Here is a 20,990-nt window from a genome sequence, read left to right on the forward strand (position 1 = left end):
TGCCACTTTGAGGCTTTTCCTCCTTTGGGGTTTAATGCGTAGTTGAAGAATGTGAGACATGATGTGTTGAATGGATCCAGCTCACTAATTCTGAAGACAGACGTTCCTCCATTCACAGACCAGGATTTTTGTGGACCCCTACCATCCAGGTCTCCGGGGAGAGGGGAGTCCCAGGAGTCATATTCCAGGAAGCATTTCAGGCTGCTGTGGGAGAGGAGGGCTGCAAAAGTTGCACTCCACAGGTGTAAAATCTTGTGCCCAAAACTGGGTTCGACGCATGGAGAACTTGAACTACGACATGCGTTCAGACATGTTTATTGTACTTCACAACAAGACAAGGGAAAACAGCCCTGCAAGGCCAACTATATACACTCCGCCCGGCACACCTCTGTCCCCATTGGAGGGTTTGAATTTCCCTCCAAGGGTGCTATTGGTGGACTCTAGGTGGACTAGGATCCTAGGTCCCCTTTGTGTTTGGGGACCAAGCTCCTGCTTAGCTGTGGACCTCTGGTGGCGGTCCGTGTATATAACAGTTTCCCTCCTATCCTTTGAGGGCTACCACTTGATGGCATGTCTGTGTCCTTAGATGTAGGTCTCTTGCCTTCCTGGAACAGATCAAGTTTTTAAAAAAGTCTATCAGCATTGTAATTATTTAGAGAGCACAATAAGTGTGCTTGGCATAGGAATGCCAGCCTCCAGGCGGGACCTGGGGATCCCCTGGAATTACAGCTCATCTCCAGACTACAGAGATCAGCTCCCCAATTGGAGAAGAGGGATGCTTTGGAGGGTGGACTCTGTAGCCTTGTACCCCTCTGAGGTCCCTGTCCTCCCCAGGCCCCACCCCCAATTCTCCATGAGTTCCCAACCTGGATCTGGCAACCCTACTCCCCCCATCCCCCACTGTTGGCCAGGGAGAACCTGGCAACCCTAGCTTGGCAGTTTTCTGGATGATGCTTCTGTCCTCAGTCCCTTCCAGTCTGGCTTCTGCCCGGGTCATGTGACAGAGACGGTGCTGGTTGCCCTGACTGATGACCTCCGTAGGCATTCAGATTGGGGTGGGGTGGCAGCACTGGTGTTGCTAGATCTGTCGACTGCGTTCGACATGGTCGACCACCAGTTGCTGACCCACCGCCTCACCGACATGGCGATTCAGGGGCTTGCCCTTCAATGGTTTGCCTCTTTTCTCCAAGGTCAGGGACAAAGGGTGGTGATAGGGGACCAGCAGTCCCGGAGACATCCCCTTGAGTGTGGGGTGCCACAGGGGGCTGTGCTGTCCCCGATGTTGTTTAACATCTATATGTGCCCCCTTGCCCAGATTGCCCGGAGTTGAGGGCTTGGGTGTCATCAATATGCGGATGACACCCAGCTGTATCTGATGTTAGGTGGCCAGTCGAACTCTGCCCCGGTTGACCTCCATCAGGCATTACAGGCTGTGGCTGGGTGGCTCAGACTGAGCCGGTTGAAACTAAACCCGGCAAAGACGGAGGTCCTGGGCCTGAGTCGGACCGGTTTAGGGCTGGGGCTCCCACTCCCGACCTTCGATGGGGTGCCTTTGGTGCCAGCGTGGGAGGTTAGGAGTTTGGGTGTGCTCCTGGACTCCTCTCTAATGATGGAAGCCCAGGTGGCAGCCACTGCCAAGTCGGCCTTTCATAATCTTCAGCTGCCTCGGCGGTTGGTCTCCTTCCTTGACCACGATGACCTGGCCACAGTGATCCATGCGATGGTCACCTCGAGGTTAGACTACTGTAATGCTCTCTACTTGGGGCTGCCTTTGTCGCAGATCCGGAAGCTGCAGCTAGTGCAGAATGCTGCAGCCAGGCTGTTGATGGGTCGCTCTAGGAGGGATCACATTTGGCCTGTGCTGAAAGCACTGCACTGGCTACCAGTAGCGTACCGGATCCACTTCAAAGTGCTGGTTCTTACCTTTAAAGCCCTGTATGGCGAGGGTCCGACTTACCTAAGGGACTGCCTTTCCCCATATGTTCCCCCAAGGGCACTACGGTCAGGGAGTCAACATCTCCTGGAAATTCCAGGCCCCAGGGATATTAAATTTGCTGTTACTGGAGCCAGGGCATTTTTGGTGGCGGCTCCTACCTGGTGGAAGGAGCTCCTGGAGGAGATCCGGGCCCTGTGGGACCTTTCTCAGTTCCGCAGGGCCTGTAAGACGGAGCTCTTCCACCAGGCTTTCGAGTAGGAGCCGCCGCCACTATAATTCCACCACCGATATGCATGCAGCATCGCACCACTACCACCAATATGTGGTTCCATCTGGGTGCGAGGTGACCCTGGAAGGAGAGGGGATGACTGGTTGCGGGACCAATGCCATTCGACTAAGATCTACCCCATCTTGCGATAAATGGAGCACTGACACTTTGTTGTTGTATTATATTGTTTTACTGTTTTATCTGTTTTAACTCTGGCACTTGTGCCTCGTTGTTAGCCGCCCTGAGCCTTCGGGGAGGGTGGGATATAAATCCAAAAATAAAAATAAAAATAAATAAACATAAATAAGGGGAGGAACACAGGGGTGGGGGGCAGGTCCCTGCCCTGAGGAGTTTAAGTTGAAGTTTTAACAGTGAGGGAGATCACAGATGGAAGGAAGGGAGAGACGATGTGCTGGAGAAAACACAGTTACAAGTACTTACGTTGCATGGCAGAGATATATAGATTTTGAGGAGGGATTAATAGATAGAGCTCTTTAAGAACACAACTGCCTTTTAGGCAGATCACCATAATAGAATTGGAAAAGTTAAAGTTAAGGGCAAGTGAAGTCTATTTTTTTTAATTTTCATTTTTTTGTTCTAGGAAGAATATGGTACGTATAATAGTTAAGAACTGATCTCACAATAATAATGGTAATAATGCTTACTAGGTGCTTACATAGTCCACCACAACTACATCATCTTCCAAATACCAATACAATGATAAACTAATCGGTCTGTTACAAAACTGATGTAACTTTTTCCTTAAAAAACCTTAAAAGGTTTTGCCCTGACTTGGATAGCCCAGGCAAGCCCAGTCTCACCAGATCTTGGAAGCTAGGCAGAGTCGACTCTGGCAAGTAATCGGATGGGAGACCTCCTTGAAATATCAGAGGCAGGGGCAGGCTTTATTCAGCCACCTCTCTGAATATCCTCCAGGCCCCCAGTAGGGGTCAGTCACCAGAGGCCGCCATGACTTCCAGGTGCACAAATGGTCAGTCACATAGAGGTTGCCATGACTTCCAGGTGCGTGCACATACATACACATTTAAAAAATCCTGAAAAGGTTTCCATCATTGAGAAGAATAAGCCCAATTAGCTCATCCATCTCTTAGTCTAACTAATCCAGTTCTGCACCTTGTTTATCCAAGACCTTGCATTCAAATATTTTGTATTCTTCCAACTCTGTGCAACTAACATTGTTGCATTAATAAAGAAATCTAGTACCATACATCTCTGAGCTTTAGGAATCTGTTCTAATAAAAGTCCCAACAACAACAACAACAAAATCTTGGGTGATTTGGGATTCCATATCCACTTATTTGAGTAATTTCATCAAGTATCTTTACCCTACATTGTTTGACTAGTGGGCATTGCCAAAACATATGTTTAAAGTCTGGGGGTTTTTTACCCATATTTCCAACATCTGTGCTTATTTGCATGGTAAATTATATTTAATCCATTCTTATCAGCAGCTTGGCACAAATATCAGTGTTGTTATCTATACCATTCCAGTTTGTCTTCAGCATCTGATATTAGGAGGTTTCCTGCCTCTAAACATGCTATCATAGGCAAGGAGTGAGTTCTGACTCGTCTTTCACATTTTGGTTTCACTCCTGACTATTTGGTGAAGGTCATGACTTGTGTAAGCAAGAATGATGTACAGTGATTATGTTTGTACTGAGGTCCAGTTAAAAATTTAATTTCAATTTAATAAATGAGAGGTCAGGCTGAATATCTGCAAAGCCAACCTTCTGGCAGGAATCTTGACAAGGATGTCTCTGTGATATATTTTTCCCTCAGTTGGAGATGCTACAAGGGCAACGGCCACATTAGAGCTGCCTTCGTAATAACGTTTCCAATACAAACGAGGACATTAAGTGCTGGAGAAGCCAGTCAAGGGCCCTGTCTTTGAGTCCTTCCAGCACAGTATATCAAGGGCGGGATGGTTAAGACAGAACCCTCTGTAGCCATGTGCCAGGAGGGAAAGACAAAAGGAGGAAGGAGGCCAGAAAAAGTTTGCCCGATAGCTCCTGGATTGTCACAGAAAGGCTGCATCTTGAAAAGTAAATCTGAAACGTACCAGAGACCAATGCTCCCTCTAACCTGTGGAGTCTTGTGAGCAAAAATTCTACTTTGTGAGCTGCCAGCATTAAAGTTGTGAGCCAGCGATTTGGCTACTGCATACATTAGTGTGCTCTGGAGCCATCCTTCCTGAGCTAAGACAAACATGTGTGAGCCGGAGGCTAAAAAACTGTGAGCTAGCTCACACTAAGCTTAGAGGGAACACTGCCAGAGACGTCCAGCTCGTTTGGGCTACAACAAATGTTTGAAATTTGTCAAAATGTCCAGTTTTCCCATTCACAGTTTAACTGGTTTTTTTTTTATGAATTTTCATTTTAAATATGAAATTTGACCTCAAAATCCAAACTTCTTAGCATTCCCCCCCCTAATATGGAATCAGTGATCAGTCAAAATATGAGTGTGTGCAATCTCCTCCAGTGTTTTCAAATACCAGATGCTATCACATACCAACTACTTTCAAATGGCAAATACTGAAACCTGTAATCCTAGGATGCCAAATACTGATTGCTGCATATTTAATATTTAGATCTGGCATCCTGTGATACCAGGTTTCTGTATTTGCCATTTGAAAATATTTGATATATTTAATATTCAAGCACCCAGATACAATTCAACATCAACATTCATTAAGAACTTTGGGAGCGATCTCATTTCAGTTTTGATTTGAAGGAGTCCTTGGGCACTGTTCCAGAAGTCTGAGAACAATCTGTGCTCTGTGAGCAAATTGCTGGATTGGTCTATTCTAGTCCTTTCCAAATTTAGGTTCTGCCAAAGTCAACTTGAGATGGATCTTGCCCTGCATACTTAAACTTTAAAGAACTCGATGGGCTTAAAAACAATTCCTAGACAAATCTATTTAATGTAATGGTCACGGTAATTAAAAGCAATCTGTGTTCAGAGGCAGTATCTCTTCTTGAGGTCAAGTCTATATATAAACTTGGGCTACTCTTCCTGTTTTGTTCTGTATCCCAAAAGAGTGTGGCTCTGTACTCGATGGTTCTTGCAGGCTGGCAGGCGAGATTGCTGTTTTTGCTTTTCTTTAGCTGCTGTTCGTTGATTCCCAAAATAATTGGGATGCTTTCTAAATCTTGTGATTACTTTTACTTGAGACATCTTGTAAAATCCTTGATATTGATTTTGAGGTTTTATTTTTTTGCCACTTCAAATGCCTCTGGGCTGGGCTGGCCAGTGGTTATAGTGGTATCTCAGCAGTCTCCTGTTGTGTCCTTTTTTTGAAATTCGCTTTTAGAATAGTCACTTTAAGATCGGCAAATATACATACCATGTGCATTGGAAAAACTAATGGTGACAAATTTGACAGTAAGAGAGGCAACACAAAAAAATCTGTAGGGGAAAATTTAAAAGGTTTTCCTGGACATTCATTTACAGGAGTTTTGTTTCTGCCTTATTCATAAGGATGACTTTGTACTGAAATTTACTAAATTGTGGCATCACAGATGCTTTTGTTTGGTAAATGCATGGCTGGAGTCTCTGAGCCAGGGCAGAATACAAAATTGTTGCTGTGTACTCAATTTCTGAGCAAGGTACAGAGTGCAGAGTAGTAGCAATCTTCTCAGTGCTCTGGGACTGGAGTGACAGCCCCCAGAGTATAACTACAGTCCCTGGGATTAGCAGAAGTGTTCTGAGAATGGAATGACAACCCTGGGACTTGCATAAGCATTCTGGGATCATCATTCCATTCTGAGGGCTGTCATTTCAGTCCCAGAGCACTGAGCCTATTCCCAGGGGCTGTCATTCCACTCTGTGACCTGTCATTCCCATCCCAGAGCACAGATTCTATTGCTAGAGATCATCATTCCACTCTGGGGAGTTGTCATTTCAGTACCAGAATGCTTCTGTGTCAGCGAGCTGCCATTTCTCTGGGACACGTCCCGTCCCTCATCCTCCCCTCCCCCCCTTGTTATCCTCTTCTGGTATGCTACTGTAACTGCCAAGTGTCTCCTGCAGGTGGACGTTGGAGTGTTATGTCTTCTTGCCTAGCTTAATTATATTTCCCGTGTGAACTCAACTTGTGTTTATGGTATTAGCTGTTGTGGTTCTCAGGCTACTTCGCGCCTTTTCTAATCAGCTCCCTTGCGAGGGAATTGTACCCATTGGGTTAACCAAGTTTGAAGTTCCTATATTATGTTGCCCCCTGTGTATTGTCTTTATTCTGAAAAATCTCTGTATGTTACTGATCAACCATGCTTTGGAAATAAATCTTACTTCTTTGGAACGTGGGTTTGTTATCCTGACTTGGGATCTGACATTCTGCTACTTCCAGGGGCTGTCATTCCAATCTGTGACCTGTTATTCCAGTCCCAGAGCACAGATTCTCTTCCTAGGGAACATCATTCTACTGTGTGTGTGTGTGTCATTCTAGTCCCAGAGCAGAGATTCCATTCCTAGGGACTGTCTTTCCACTCTGGGGGCTGTCATTCCAGTCCCAGAGTAGCCTGTATGGGCCCAGAGACCTTAATAGAAAAAGCATTCCACATTTTCTTTGCAACTTTTTTTGTGCTGCCATGTGTCTGTTGTGGGGAGGGGGAGGGAAGAAGAAGAAGAGATTGGATTTATACCCCGCCCTTCACTTGGAGTCTCAGAGCGGCTTACAAACTCCTTTCCCTCCCCCTCCCCACAACATACACCCTGTGAGGTGGGTGGGGCTGAGAGAACTCTGACACAAACTGCTCTTTTTCAAGGACAGCTGTGCCAGAGCTTGTGACTGACCCAAGGTCACATCAGCAGGTGCAAGTGGAGGAGTGGGGAATCAAACCCGGTTCTCCCAGATTAGAGTCCGCAAACTTAGCCACTACACCAAACTGGCTCTCGCACAGGAACGGAGTTCCAGCTGGCTCCTGAGTTGGCCACGCCCAGCAGGAACTCATTAGCATAATAGGCCACACCCAACAGCAGAAACTCATTAGGATTGACTACATTAGGGGTGTGTGGCCTAACATGCAAAGGAGTTCCTGCTACAAAAAAAGCCCTGGTCCATTGTCTCCAATGGGCCTTTAAGCCTCTCCCATTGTTTCCAATGGACAATCCTGTCATTCCTTTTAGTATATCCCAGTCGGTTGTCCCTTTGAAACTGTACCACTGTACCACATCATTTTAAGTAATAGCAAAATGAAGAGTGTGAACATGTACAGAGTTCACATTCCTTGCCAATGTTCTCTCTGGGCTGCACACAGGGCGAAAGGAAATTTTAAAAGGCCTCTGATCTCCATGCCCCCCCCAATCTTGTTCATGCAGATGGGCTTCAAATTTAAAAATGAAATGGAAATTGAAAGAAGAGCTTAGGCATGACTGAAGCAGCCCCCACCCTTCACTTTCGTAGACCCAAGTAAAATAAAATAGAGGCACACTTCCCCCCCAAATGTAAATTGGAGCCCAGCAAGTATATTGGACCTAACAGAGGCTTTGCAGTCTGACTGTTGCTACAGTGAAAGTGAATGGAGCCAGCTAGGGTTAAGGACTATACTTTATTTTCCAACAGACACCAAACATATTCAAGGACTGATATGTTTTGGATATCAATAACCTTATTTATTAATCTAGAGAGTGCAAAGATAACAACGAAAACCCCTTACTGATCTTATCATTTACAATATCAAGTGCCCTTCAGGTTTCTATGCCAGCTGAAAGACAAAAATGGCCACCTTCCCTAGATCTCAGATCAGAGGTCTTTCTCTCCTGATGGATTCAGCTGCAAGACTCAGTTCTGTTACCTTTATTGGCATTAACATAGAAAAAAACCCAATAGATAAAACATATATCACCCAGAAAAAAACCTTTCTAGAATAGTCTAAAATCCATGTAAAATAAGTAATATCTCCCAAATATAAATTTTCCATTAAAATACTGTTCTACGTATAAAAAGAGCAGCCTGAAAGAACTTTGCCGCAGGGACGGTTAGATTTTCATCATCACTGTTTAGTAGATATAGCAGTTTGTGCGAATCAGGAAGCTCTATGATACCACCAAGTAGTGACCATAAAATGCAATGCTGAATATTGGCATAGTAATGACATTCTAAAAACACGTGAGACACTGTTTCAATTGACCTGCTTTTACAGGGGCATAATCTATTAACAAAAGGGATACTATTAAACCTCCCAGTTAAGATCGCTGAAGGGAGAGCATTGAACCTGGCAAGTGAAAAGGTTCTGCGTAAGGCTGGGGTCTGAAGTTGGTAAAGATAGCTAGCAGGATGACCCACAATGGGCAATATCCCATGGCTTAAGGGAGAGCATGCCTTATTAGCTGCGTTGTACAGTTCAAATAGCTCTGCCTCAAATAGTCTGTCCCTTATTGTTTGCACTGCCTCCAATTCTGTTAGTGGAGTAAGGATTCAAAAGAGATGTTCAGTGTTCTTAATTTATTTTCAATAATGACCAGCCAAGGGGAATAGATTCAGTCAAAGTTGGAAGCAGTAACTAGAGGGATCCGGTCTATAATGTAATCGAAGCCAAAACTTGGTCGTAAACCATGCCCTTGTAATCATAAGATATTGGCCACATTCTAGGCATAAAGCCACATATGGGACGCAAGATAGAACACCCAAGATCTTCCATAGAAAGCCTGAATGTACCTGCTCAGCTGCCTTATTTATTGATTCAATCCAAATAGGGGCTCCGTAGCGTAAATGAGGGCTTATTTTCAGGCTAAAGGTTTTTTTTAAATGCTGCTGGAACATATTGGTTCCCCCTTTTAGAAAAATAAAAGCATAGAAGAGCATTAACATTTGCTTTAGCATTATTAATTGTTACTCTGCATTGTTGGGTCCATGATGTAGTGGCTTGAAAATGAAAACCTAATTAAAGTGTTCTACTTGTTCAAGCTCATGGTCACCCACCTTACAAGTGAATTGCTTCCTAGATTTGGAGAAGACGAACACTTTTGATTTTTTCATAGTTTAATTCTAATTGGTTGATTCTGCAATACTCTTGGCAGCAGTTCAATAATCGGAGCAAACCCACATGAGAACTTGACAATGGAACCACATCGTCCGCATAAAGCAAAATTGGGGTGTTAGTATTAATTAATTAATTAATTTATTTTATTCTTTAGATTTGTATCCCGCCCTCCCCGAAGGGTGGCTAGAACCCAGTTTGGGGTTCTAGTAGAACCCAGTTTGGGGCTATGGCCATCCACTTGGTTCAAAAAGGGGGCAAGGTCATTTAGGAAAAGTTGAAAAGAAGGGGTGCAAGAACACAACCTTTGCTGGTAGAAATTTTTGGAGTTAATCTCCCTATAGCAGAATATCTGATTTGACATGAAGTGGACATATGTAGTCCACTAATTTAAAAAGGGGCTTCTTGTCCAGAGAAGTATCAGCCATCTTCTCCCAGAAAAGATTCCTGGGGATTGAATCAAAAGCCCCTTTAAGGTCCAGAAACACCACATATAATTTGGATCTTCTGCACCCTGTATACTTATTTACCAAGTGAGAGAGAACCAAACAGTGGTCCAGAGCTGATTTCCCCTACCTAAAGCTGATTTGCTCTGGGTCAATAAATTTCTGAATTGTTAGCCAATTGTGGAGTTTGTTTTGTAATAATTTAGCTGTACACCAATAACAGAAAGAAGGCTGATAGGCCTGAAATTTGCAGGGTTTGAGTGGAACTATAATTGCATTAGTCGGAACTATAATTGCATTAGTCCATGTTGTGGGCATATGCCCTGTTAGATTTACAATGGTAAAAAAAAGCGGCCCGAGGGGGTGCCCACCATTCAGGATCAGCTTTTAGAATTTCCACAGGTATCACATCAGGACCAGGTGCTTTGCCTGATTTTAGTTGGTTGGTCAATAAGAGAAACAACTTCGTCAGGAGTTACAGGGGGCCATTCAGAGATATCATCCAAGCCAAGGTTGGTAATATGGGAAGCACCTGGAGCCTCCCCCTGAAATAAATCGGGGGGGGGGATGTTAGTACCAAGTAGAGGGAGAAATGACAGAGGGACTGCTTATTTTTGGTCTGAGTGCTCTATTAAACAATGCCCAAAATTACTTTGAATCATTGTGGGAGATAGCAGTTAGTAGTCGCTCCCACTTTTTTTTTTTTTTTACAAAGGCACTCCTCTTAATTGTGGAGGAGTGGGGAATCAAACCTAGTTCTCCCAGATTAGAGTCTGTGTACTTAACCACTACACCAAATTGGTGGTATTCAAATCTAACTGTTGTACTGCAGGCCTTTGAATTTAAGTTGGGCTAGACATTGACCTGCCTGAAAAAGGTGAGTAACATGCAAGATGATAGAATTTATTTTAGAAAAACAACACAAAAAGGATAACTGAAGAACTAAAGCAGGCAGCAATAGTGTAGCTTATTTCTAATCACGTGAGACGAGTAACACAAACAGCAAGCACCTTATCAGTTCAGGAGATAACCTGAAGGCTACACATCCAACCCTTTTCCAATGAAGCAATGTGAAGTTCCTCAGCTATAGCAAGAGATACATTCCAAACGATGCACTTTAAAGCATAACTAATTCCATTGCAATAATCTCAGACCTTGCTACCTGATGATTCATAAGTGGTCCAAACTTGACTTCAGCTAGGCCATGAAGGATTATGACAGGAGTGCAGAGGATTAGTCGCAGTAATAGTTCATTTTGGTCTCTTGTAAGCAGGGGCAGCTTTCCAGGACTACCATTAACAGGGAGGCTGAGGGGACTCAGTAGGCATGGCAGTACATTCAGTCAGGCATAATTAACTCTGCTTCACTATATGCTAATACATTTTGGAAGGCACTTGCAAGATGGAAAGTCTTTGATACTGGCCTTGAGAAGACATTATAAGATCAACTAATTTGCGTCCACAAATGCTGCCTGGATTTCATCCAGAGCATGGGACCTTTCTGAGATGTGGGGGAACTGTAGTGTATTCCTTCATTACATATTAAATGAGAAAGAGAACTTGTATTTACTATGAAGGTACTTCTCTTTAGGGCAGAGGTCTTCAGCAGGGTTACCTTACCAAGCACCTGCTAAGGGTGGGGAACTCCTACCCCTGTCCTCCATTGCTTGCCCTTTCTCTGATGGGGAATTGGAGGGCCTGGAATGGCATAAAAACCATAGAGTTTTGGGGATTCCTTGGGTATGGTGATGTCACCTGTGGTTATGTAGCTGGAACTGACATTGCAGCATTGTGGGACTCCATTTTGGTGCATCCCCCCTCCAAGTAGCAACCCTAGTCTTCAGTCTTGTTGTGGGCATTGTTGGAATTCTGAGAACAGGGTGTGGGCACCACCACAAAATGGCTACAACATAGGGGTTGGGGTCAGTCACAAAATGTCTGGAGGTTCCAAGCCAACTATCATTCTATGATGGAGGCAGCAGTTTCTGAATGGGTTGTCCCTGCAAACACAAAGTTGCTGCCTCCTGGGTTCTTCTGCAGAACTTCCTGCTCTGATGAGGTGGTAGAAAGCATTTTCAAGTATTAAATAAAGGAATTAAAATACCTGTGATGCATACTGTTTAGCTGCTCCCACTTATCTGAAGCTTTCACACAACCACCTTATCATTTCCCTTTAAGTGTACGGTGTACTGTGAGCCGTCCTGAGCCCGCGTGCGGGGAGGGCGGGATATAAATGTAATTAATTAATTAAATAAATAAATAAGTCTGAGCAATTCATGGTGCATTTGCTTAATAAATATCTTACATTATGTTTCTGACAAAGTTACCCCTTATTAATGCCTCATTTCAAGTATCTTTTGGAAGCTTCACATTAAATTTATTTAGCTTTGGTGTCTTTACAGCCTATCATGATCCAAGTATGAAAATGCTTCCCTGTACGAATTTGTTTTTTTAAAAAGATCTCCAGGGAGTGTCTTTCCCACTCTATCAAATGCCTTCTCAGCTTGGCCTTATGGTACTATCACAGTTTCTCTGATATAGGATTTCCCCCCTCAGTAATGAAGAGTGGACGTTGTTAACACATTCATACTTATAAATTAATCACTACCTCCCAATAATTTTTCCCTCTCAGTATTTGTTAATAATTTAAGTACCTAATAGATTTTCAGGTTTGGACTCTACGGCATCGCATCCTCACTGAGCCCCCCCCCCAAACTCCAGAATCCCCAGATACAGCCCCCAAACCTCCAGGAATTCCCCAAGCTGGAATTGGTAACCATCTCCATGAGAGGGCAGATATGCAGTTAGGGGTATTCTGTGACTGACTACAGCTTGACAGTATACATGTGAGGGACAGGAAGGGGAAAGGTAACCTTTTTAACCCTTAGTGGATTGCATCCAGACTAGATTTATTGTTTGTTTATTTATTTATTTATTTCGATTTCTTAACTGCCCTTCTCTGTTTACGTGGGGCTCAGAGCAGTTTACAACAACATAAATTCAGAACAATTTTCTCCCTCACCCCTCCCAGTGCAGTCCACTGATCTTCACAGAACACTTGACCATGGGGGAGAGGGAACATGGGCAATGACGTGATGGTGTGGTGGCAATTGCCAATTTAGTTTGGATCCAACCCATGAGCTATGAATAGTGGGCAGACTGTGATACTCTCCTCTGAACAGGAGTTGGCTTTTGTCATCCACACTGGTAATCTCTAATTTCTAGACCTTTGTTAGGAAGAAATGGAGGGATGACTCTGAGCAGTAATGGTGTTTGTGTGGTTGTTACTTGATACAAAAAAGTAAACAAAGCCAATACTCTCTCTCTCTCTTTCTCTCTTTTTCCAACCCTCCCTCCTTTTCAATTTAATATTGACTGTGCCCACGAATATCTCCCAATTTGAAGCAGCATCCTACCATTTTCCAGTAATGCATAGAATGGAATTTGTTTAGATTTCCCACCCCTCAACCTAGCCTAAGTGTCCAGAGTGAGTTGTGGGTTTTGTCCCCTTCTGTTCCCCTGAATTGCTTTGAATTTCAAGCATCTTCTGAATAAAATCTTTTGCAGCTCCAGTTCTTATGTAGGATGGAGAGGTTCAGGCAGCTGCCCATGACCCAGCATGAAATAACCACATTCATCACAGATTTGGAAATATGTGGGTTAAATTGGTCACAATTCTATTGATTACAGCTGTAAAAAGCATTGGCACAGCATGGGTCCACCAGATCCAGTGCATCAGCTGGCCCCGTACCCTGTCACCCAGCCAGCTGGCATGGGTGTAGCTTGTGGAATGGCAGGTTGCTGGAGATCACATCAATGACTGCCCCTTTGTGTTCTCCCCTGCCATCTGGCTGGGTGAGGGCAAGCTCTGGTTGTCCTTGCACAGGCTTGCTCCCATCTGCCCTCACGCCAAGATCCCTTAAGGTGGTCCCCCTATCCAGGAAATGGCATGCAGGCCAATTCCCATAAATGGATGCAGCCCCATGCTGTCACCACCACACGAGCTGGGCGGGGGCCCATCCTCTTCCCTCGAAACTGCCCTCCCCTGGCCACCCTGCCCCCTTGCCATTGGTCTGGGGGAAGGGGGGGGGAGTCCTAACTTTCCTGTTGCTCAGCAACCCCACCCTGCCCGGCATCTGGCTGCCTCTCCCTCCCTGCCCGGCCCTGCAAATGTCGGGCTGTGCTGAAATGGGCCCTTTTTGCTTAATTTTTTTTAACTTTCTCATACATATTTTGTGGCTGATTCTTCTGTGCCTCCTGTTCTTCACAGCGATGGAATGCCCACCCTCCTTGAGGTACGACTCCTGTCAAACGGGTTGCACAAAGCACTGTGAGAACAATACCAAGATGGAAATCTGCCTGGATTATCCCGCTGAAGGCTGCTTCTGTCCTCAGGGACAAGTGACTTTGGAAGGAAACTGTGTCAATGAAGATGTCTGCAATCAGTGTTTCAGTGACGATGGCATGCGCCACCAGGTAGTTCCCTACTTAATCCCTTGTCTTCTGGGCCAGAAATTCCCAAGCTACCCAGCAAGTCACACTAGCATGTTGCAGGAAATTAATAACATTAGCAAAAGCTGCTGTGAGCCTAACATGTCAGTTCTCAAATGAGGCTGCCTGCTCCACTTCTGTATGATTGGCTACTCTGTCTGTTTCAATCGAGGGCGGATAATTCTACCACTTATCTGCACTGGGGGTGATTGATGCACTCAGTCAGTCCTCATGGAGAGACAACAAAATTAGAGACCACCCATTGAATCCCCTTATGAACCATTACCTTGTCTTGCCTCCTTTCAAGTGGAATGCATTCTCAGAAAAATATTGCTGTGATCATATATATACAGCAGTATCAACATCCTTTCTGTGTGGTGTTTTACCAATGTGGGCATGTGCTTGAGTTCTTTGGTAAAACGCTACCCCCCCAAAATCAGTCATTTTGCTTGGTGTTCACTGCTTGTTTAAGCTCTTGTCTAGGAGCTGTGCCAGATCAGACCATGGCTGGTGTACTGGCCTGTATCCTTTCTCTCTGCTCAGCAAAAGTCGAAGCCTTCTTCCAATGTTCTGCTTCCAATAGGAGCAGAGCCAACGGGAGTGCATAGGAGGAGGGCCATTTGGTCTCAAGCTCAGGGATTCTCAAGTTTAGACACTCAAGGCATTTGATAAGTTTCACTACTTGTTTTAAAGTGTGCTGTGTGCTGTCATTTAAATTTTTTAAATTAAGGCTAGTGGGCTCAAAAGCTGGAGGTGTCTCTGGACCCCTGAGAGGTACTGTAAAGAAGAGCCACTTAAGTCGGTGTAGAGATGGGAGACTCACTGTGGGGCAGAAGCCTTGCTGGTGACATGGTGATGTCACTTCTGGCATGACTGGGAAGGGATATCATTGCACCAGCCAGCCCTCCAGCATTCTCCCGAAATCCTGTGGTTAAACCATAGTGGATTCAGTGAAGCCTAGAGTATTGCTGGGAACCTGATGATGTCACTTCCAGTTCCCACCATGAGTGACATCACCACATCGCCAGTGATGTCACAACATCACTAGCAAGGGTCTCCCACCCCGAGAGGTGAGGCTCCTGGAACCCTATTCCAGCTGAAGTGGCTCTTCCATACAGTCCTTCTCAGAGGTGTGATTGCCCCCCCCTGCAGTTTTTCTCTGCCGAGTGTCAGTGCGCAGAGGCGGTGGCTCTTCTGCTGAAGTATGAGACCTCTAGTTTCCCCTGAGTTGTTGGAGGAAGGCTTCAGATGTTGCTGAGTGAACTGCTGGGACAAAGGCCTTTCCGGGCTGGCCAGCTGAATGTCTCTGGGAAGCTCCCTCTCCTGTGGCTTTCCCGTAGCTTCTGTTTTTTATGGATAAAAGGTAAAGGTTCCCTTGCTCGAAAGCCAGTCGAATCCGACTCTAGGGTTGCGGTGCTCATCTCCGTTTCAAAGCCGAAGAGCCAGCGCTGTCCGAAGACGTTTCCGTGGTCATGTGGCCGGCATGACTAAACACCAAGGCGCACGGAACTCTGTTACCTTCCCACCGAAGTGGTCCCTATTTATCTACTTGCAATTTCTTGCTTTCGAACTGCTAGGTTGGCAGGAGCTGGAACAAGAGACAGGAGCTCACCCTGTCTTGCGGCACCCGGGTCTTGAACCGCTGAACTACTGACCTTCCACAGCCTGCAGTTCAGCGTCTTAACCACTTGAGCCACCACAGCTCACTATGAAAAATGGAGGCTCATTTTAGCTATGATCTCTCCTCCCTAACAATGCATATAATTCTGTTCTGAAAGCTGGGGAACTCATCTGGCCGTCCTTGTGTTTTGCGGCAGTAAATCCTGTAAGTCAATGGTGAAGGCTTCCCTGACTGTGTTTTCAAACTACTGCCTGTCAGTTTCATTGGGTGGCCTTCCCCTTTCCCCCCATTCAATTTTCTTTTCATGCAGAGCTTCTCAACATACAGTAATGGTGCTATATAAATAACTACACAGCTTGTGGATGTAGAAGCACACCCTGAGCTCTGCACTGCAGAGGCTGGGAGGATGTTTTGGCTGAAGTCCTAAACTCATTTAACCTAGAAGTAAACCCCCTTAAAAATACTATGACTTACTTCCAAGTAAACCTTTCCCCTCTTTCTTTTTCTTTTTCTTTTTGTCGTGCATTAGTGTCCAGTTCTCTTCATACAAATTTACTGCCCTTTTAGAATCATCTCAAAGGAATTACAGTGTCCCAATAGGGCATCTGTTTACTGTCAATTCATATCCAGGGGAACAAGGCAAATAGTCATATGCTAAACAAGGGATCTGGTACATTCTCAGCCCAAAATAGGCTGGTGTGCTTTTGTTCCAGAAATGCCTAAGGAATAATTTGAAAGATTTCTTTTACTGAAAGTTTCCAAGGTCCGAACTTTGCTTGGCTTCTCTTTCTGCAGCCTATGGACTTAACATGGATGTGTTTTGTTCCACTAATAGCATCCCACAATCTCTTGTGTTTTGTTCCACTGTTATTATAATTGCACTCATAAAATCTGGGGGAAGGGGGGGGCAATGTGCAGGTCTTGTGCTAAATGTATTAACCTTCATGTTAAATTGGGTAACATCTCTGGTTTCTTGTAATTATTCTAACAATTCAAAGCAATACCATATGTAGTCCTCTAGAGTTTGGTGTGTGTTTTCCCTGGGTTAGTTTCTTTCTTTACATTCCTCCCTGCCCCTATCTCTGCCCAGTTTTTGCATACCAAATAACCAGAAATTACCTTTCTTTGAAACATTACATTATTCTTATATAGCTCTTGGAAACGTGGATTCCTTCCAACGAACCCTGTAACATCTGTGTATGCCTTGATAATAGGACCATAAACTGTACGACTCGGCCTTGTCCAACTGCCAAATGTAAGCTATGGACTTTTTTGTGTGTACCCCCCCCCCCCCAAATCTAAATATTTATTCTTTCCAGTTTGGTTAATTAGGCTGTAGACCAGGTATGGCAAACCGTTGGCTTATAGGCCTGATTCGCCAGGTGTGTTCCTTATCATTGATTCCACCCAAGTTTAATTAAGATGTGGAAAAACATGGCTTCCACTTCCCCTTGCAGAGCAGTGAGTCTCCATGTGCATTCCATATCCATTTTATGGACACGCTATATTCTGAAAGAACCAAGACCAGGACCCCTGGCAATCTGCTGTCTGAAGTGATCTTTCAAGGAATACCCTCCCAACTGATGGGGTCACTTCTTGAGGGATATGTACCACCAATGTTCCCTCTAAACTGAATTGGTGTGAACTAGCTCACAGTTTTGTTATCCTCTGGCTCACACATTTTTGTCCTAGCTCCGGAAGGATGGCTCCAGAGCAAACTAATTTATGCAGCAGCCAAATCGCCTGCTCACACCTTTAATGCCAGTAGCTCAGAAAGTAGAATTTTTGCTCACAGGACTCCACAGCTTAGAGGGAGCATTGCGTACCACCCAACCACATATGGTCTGAGTCAGTGGAACCTTAATTTCTGTGATAGGACCTCGTCCTGTATGGAAAGGATGTGGAATTCTGGGCCCAGACTTGTTTCTGGAGAGTAGAACGGCCTCTGGGAACGAAGAGGTTGATTACTTTCGGTTAGAAAGGTGACTGAATTTTTGTTTCTCTCCCCATTATAGCTGTTTGTGGTCTTTGTGAAATTGCAAGGCTACGGAGGGATTCTGATCTGTGCTGTCCAGTCTATGAATGTGGTAGGTTTCTTATGGAAGTCTTGTATGTGTATAGATGCATGGGTGCACTTTAATTCTGTGTGTGCTTTAATTCTGTGGTGCTCTGAATAGCTCCTTCGCCCTCTCCAAGATTAACTGAGTCTTTATAAATTATGGAAGGTTCTAAAATTTACAGAATATATGGAGTGACAGTGATTTCAATGTCTGAGTAGGATGTTGGAGACCCCAGGTTCAAATCCTGATGCTACCATGAAGCTCACCGTTTGACCTAGGGTTGCCAACTTCCAGGTGGCGGGCCTAGAGATCTCCTGGAACTACAGGTGATCCCCAAACTACATAAATCACATATTTATTTGTTACTTATTAATTTAAAGCATTCACTCCACTTCTCTTGGAGCAAATGGCTGCTTTGGAAGGTGGACTGCATGGCATTATACCTCACCAAGGTCCCTCCCCTCCCTAAACCCCACCCTCCCCGGCTGTTCCACTCTCAAATGTCCAAGTACATCTGATCCTTGGGTTGGTGTCTCTAGTTTTGGAACAGTCACATGATTGCAGCCTAAAGTACCTCACAGGGTTATTGTAAGAATAAAATGGGGAAGGGACAGCGCTTGCCGGCCTATATTTTTTAGAGGGTCGACTAAAACTCAAATAAATAGAATAAATTGTGCAAAATGAGGAATCACGTATTTATATACACAGTTGCTTTTCTAGTGTATACTGGCTGCAGAAGTCACCACTTTCTTTGGCGCAGCTGTTGAACTGCTTGAGTCCAAGAATTTTTTAACCACAGGATATACACAGCCTGGTCATATTCTCGGGATGGTTTGTTTGCTAGTCAAGTTCTTACTGCTTCAAGGAGACGTCAGCTTTCTCTAGAATGACCTCCACCTGTGTGCTAGTAAGTTCTTGTCTTGCACCATTTATGGACACCGTTGGCATGATGTGTGAGTAAGCATGCCAAGGCCCATTGCAGGGAAAGACAAGAACCTTGTATACCAGTGTGGCTTCCCTGGGACATGTCTGGAGTGCTCCTACTTCTCCTTTGTATAGCTAAATGTACATGTGGGTGAGGTCGTAGACTTACAGAGCCAATAAACATAGGCATTATCCACAGGAGCTACATATCTGTGCGCACAAATGCATTTTCCCCTGATAATCAGTGAAGGTGTGCATCGGGACATTTTGTGGTCCCCAAAACCGATTTGAAGATAAATCACCAAGCCATGCATAAAGGCTCCTTTTTCATATTGAAAAGATAGCAACTAATACTTGAACTTAATAATAATTGAAACTAAAGGAAAGAGGCCTACATGATGTCTGTTTAGCTAGTCCTCCTGACTATCCTGTGAATTCTGCTAGAACAGTTTCCTTCTCTCACCTCAACAGTAGACACATTTCTTCCCCTCACTTTTCTCACTCTTTTCTCACATGGCGTCCCTCTTTTCTGCTGTTTATCTGTTGTGGCTACCATTGGAGGGACCAGAGTGTGACTTTCTCACACTCCTTAGCGCTGGTGTGTCTGTAATACAGCATCCTGGCTGTATTACAGAGGCCCAGGGCTCTGTTTGTAGAAAAAGCCCAGCAGGAACTCATTTGCATAATAGGCCACACCCAACAGCAGGAACTCATTAGCATATTGGGCCACACCCCCGACAGCACAGCTCATTAGCATACTAGGCCGCACCAGAAGTGTGGTTATCCAGCCACACCCACCTTTTGCTTGTTATTCTGTTTACCTTGTTTGTTGTCAAAATCCAGGGCTTTTTTGTAGCAGGAACTCCTTTGCATGTTAGGCCACACACCCCTAATGTAGCCAATCCTAATGAGTTTCTGCTGTTGGGTGTGGCCTATTATGCTAATGAGTTCCTGCTGGGCGTGGCCAACTTGGGAGCCAGCCGGAACTCCATTCCTGTGCGTTCCTGCCCATAAATAGCCCTGCAGAGGCCTCCGGGATAATTGGAAAGGGGGGCTGGAAGAGGCAGCAGAGCCTTTTGCCCTCTGCTTCTGCACTGCCTCCAGGAACTTCTTCCATGGGTTATAAGGATAGAAATAGGTACTAAGAAAACAGTCGTGAGAGTCTGACCCACAAATTAAGGTAGTCAACAAGACTTACAGAAAGTTGTTTTGTATATATTGCTGCCAATAAAGAGTACATAACAACAATGAACAAATTCCATCATATCATAAGAAAATCCTTGTATAAGAATAAATCAATGTTGTCTCTAGATTTCATAACAACGATGTTTCAAAAACCAGATCTTCTTCAGGACATATTCTATACGGTGGTACTAGAGCTTTCGTGCTCACATAGTACTGTGACAGAACCAGGAATGCTGTAATGCGTTTAGTAGTAGGACGCTGATCTCAAAGCTATTCCGGCTGCAAACATGCTGCTGAGGAAATGGGAAGGCACGCCCACATCATTCCAATGTGCGATGCTACTTTCGGCATAATACCAGATGTGAGGTCATTACTGTGCCCTTACATGATGACATCACTTCTGGTTTTACACCGGAAGTGGTGTGATGCATCAGCATGATACTGGCACACCTCTTCCCACTCCCCGGTTTCTCCTGGTGAACTGATCTCCATAGTTAGTAGATCAGATGTAATCCCTGCAGAACTTCAGGCCTCATTTTGAGATTGGTAACCCTAGTTTGGGAACGAGAGTTCCACCTAGTAGCTCCAATTAGGGGCAGACCCTTGGCTCGACTGGGAGCCTCAGCAGGTGCTCAGCCATGCCAGTCCCCAACGCTTGCCTTGCAGGCTAAGTTGCTTTGAGATGGTCACTTCTCTTGTTGTTCCTTCTTTTTTTAAAAAACAACTTTTATTAGGATAATACACATTCACATTATATCAACTTCAATATATATCCTTTTCTTCTTACTCCCCCCCTTTCATAGGCTTCCAACAGCGTTCCCACCACCAGCTCAAATCTTAAATTCGAACATGTTTCTAATCTTTTATCATATAACCATAGGTAACAAATGTTCACATATTTATCATTATAAGTCCATTTCTTTTGTCTTTTACATCCACTTAATAATTTTCAAAGCAAATCAGATTGTCCTTCACATCCCAATTCTTTTCTAAATAGTCCTTAAAATCCTTCCAGTCCACAAAAATTCTTCCGCCTCCCAGGGGTCTTTTTGTAGAAAAAGA

At 44.6% G+C, this 20,990-nt stretch overlaps 1 protein-coding gene across 1 annotated transcript in view; it reads left to right on the top strand.

Moving 5' to 3' along the window:
- The window catches only part of VWF (von Willebrand factor), a gene marked incomplete at its 3' end in the record, with an annotated part of 203,024 nt that extends 185,178 nt beyond the window's left edge, over nt 1–17,846 (top strand). The window contains exons 39-41 of the mRNA XM_015408541.1: nt 13,918–14,123; nt 16,912–17,014; nt 17,775–17,846. Of these exons, the coding sequence (XP_015264027.1) occupies nt 13,918–14,123; nt 16,912–17,014; nt 17,775–17,846 (381 nt within the window). The remainder of the gene's footprint in view (nt 1–13,917; nt 14,124–16,911; nt 17,015–17,774) is intronic.
- Between the last annotated feature and the right edge of the window lie 3,144 nt (nt 17,847–20,990).

This window comes from Gekko japonicus, unplaced genomic scaffold (assembly GCF_001447785.1).
Source record: "Gekko japonicus isolate JY-2015 unplaced genomic scaffold, Gekko_japonicus_V1.1 scaffold1193, whole genome shotgun sequence".
Taxonomy (NCBI): domain Eukaryota; kingdom Metazoa; phylum Chordata; class Lepidosauria; order Squamata; family Gekkonidae; genus Gekko; species Gekko japonicus.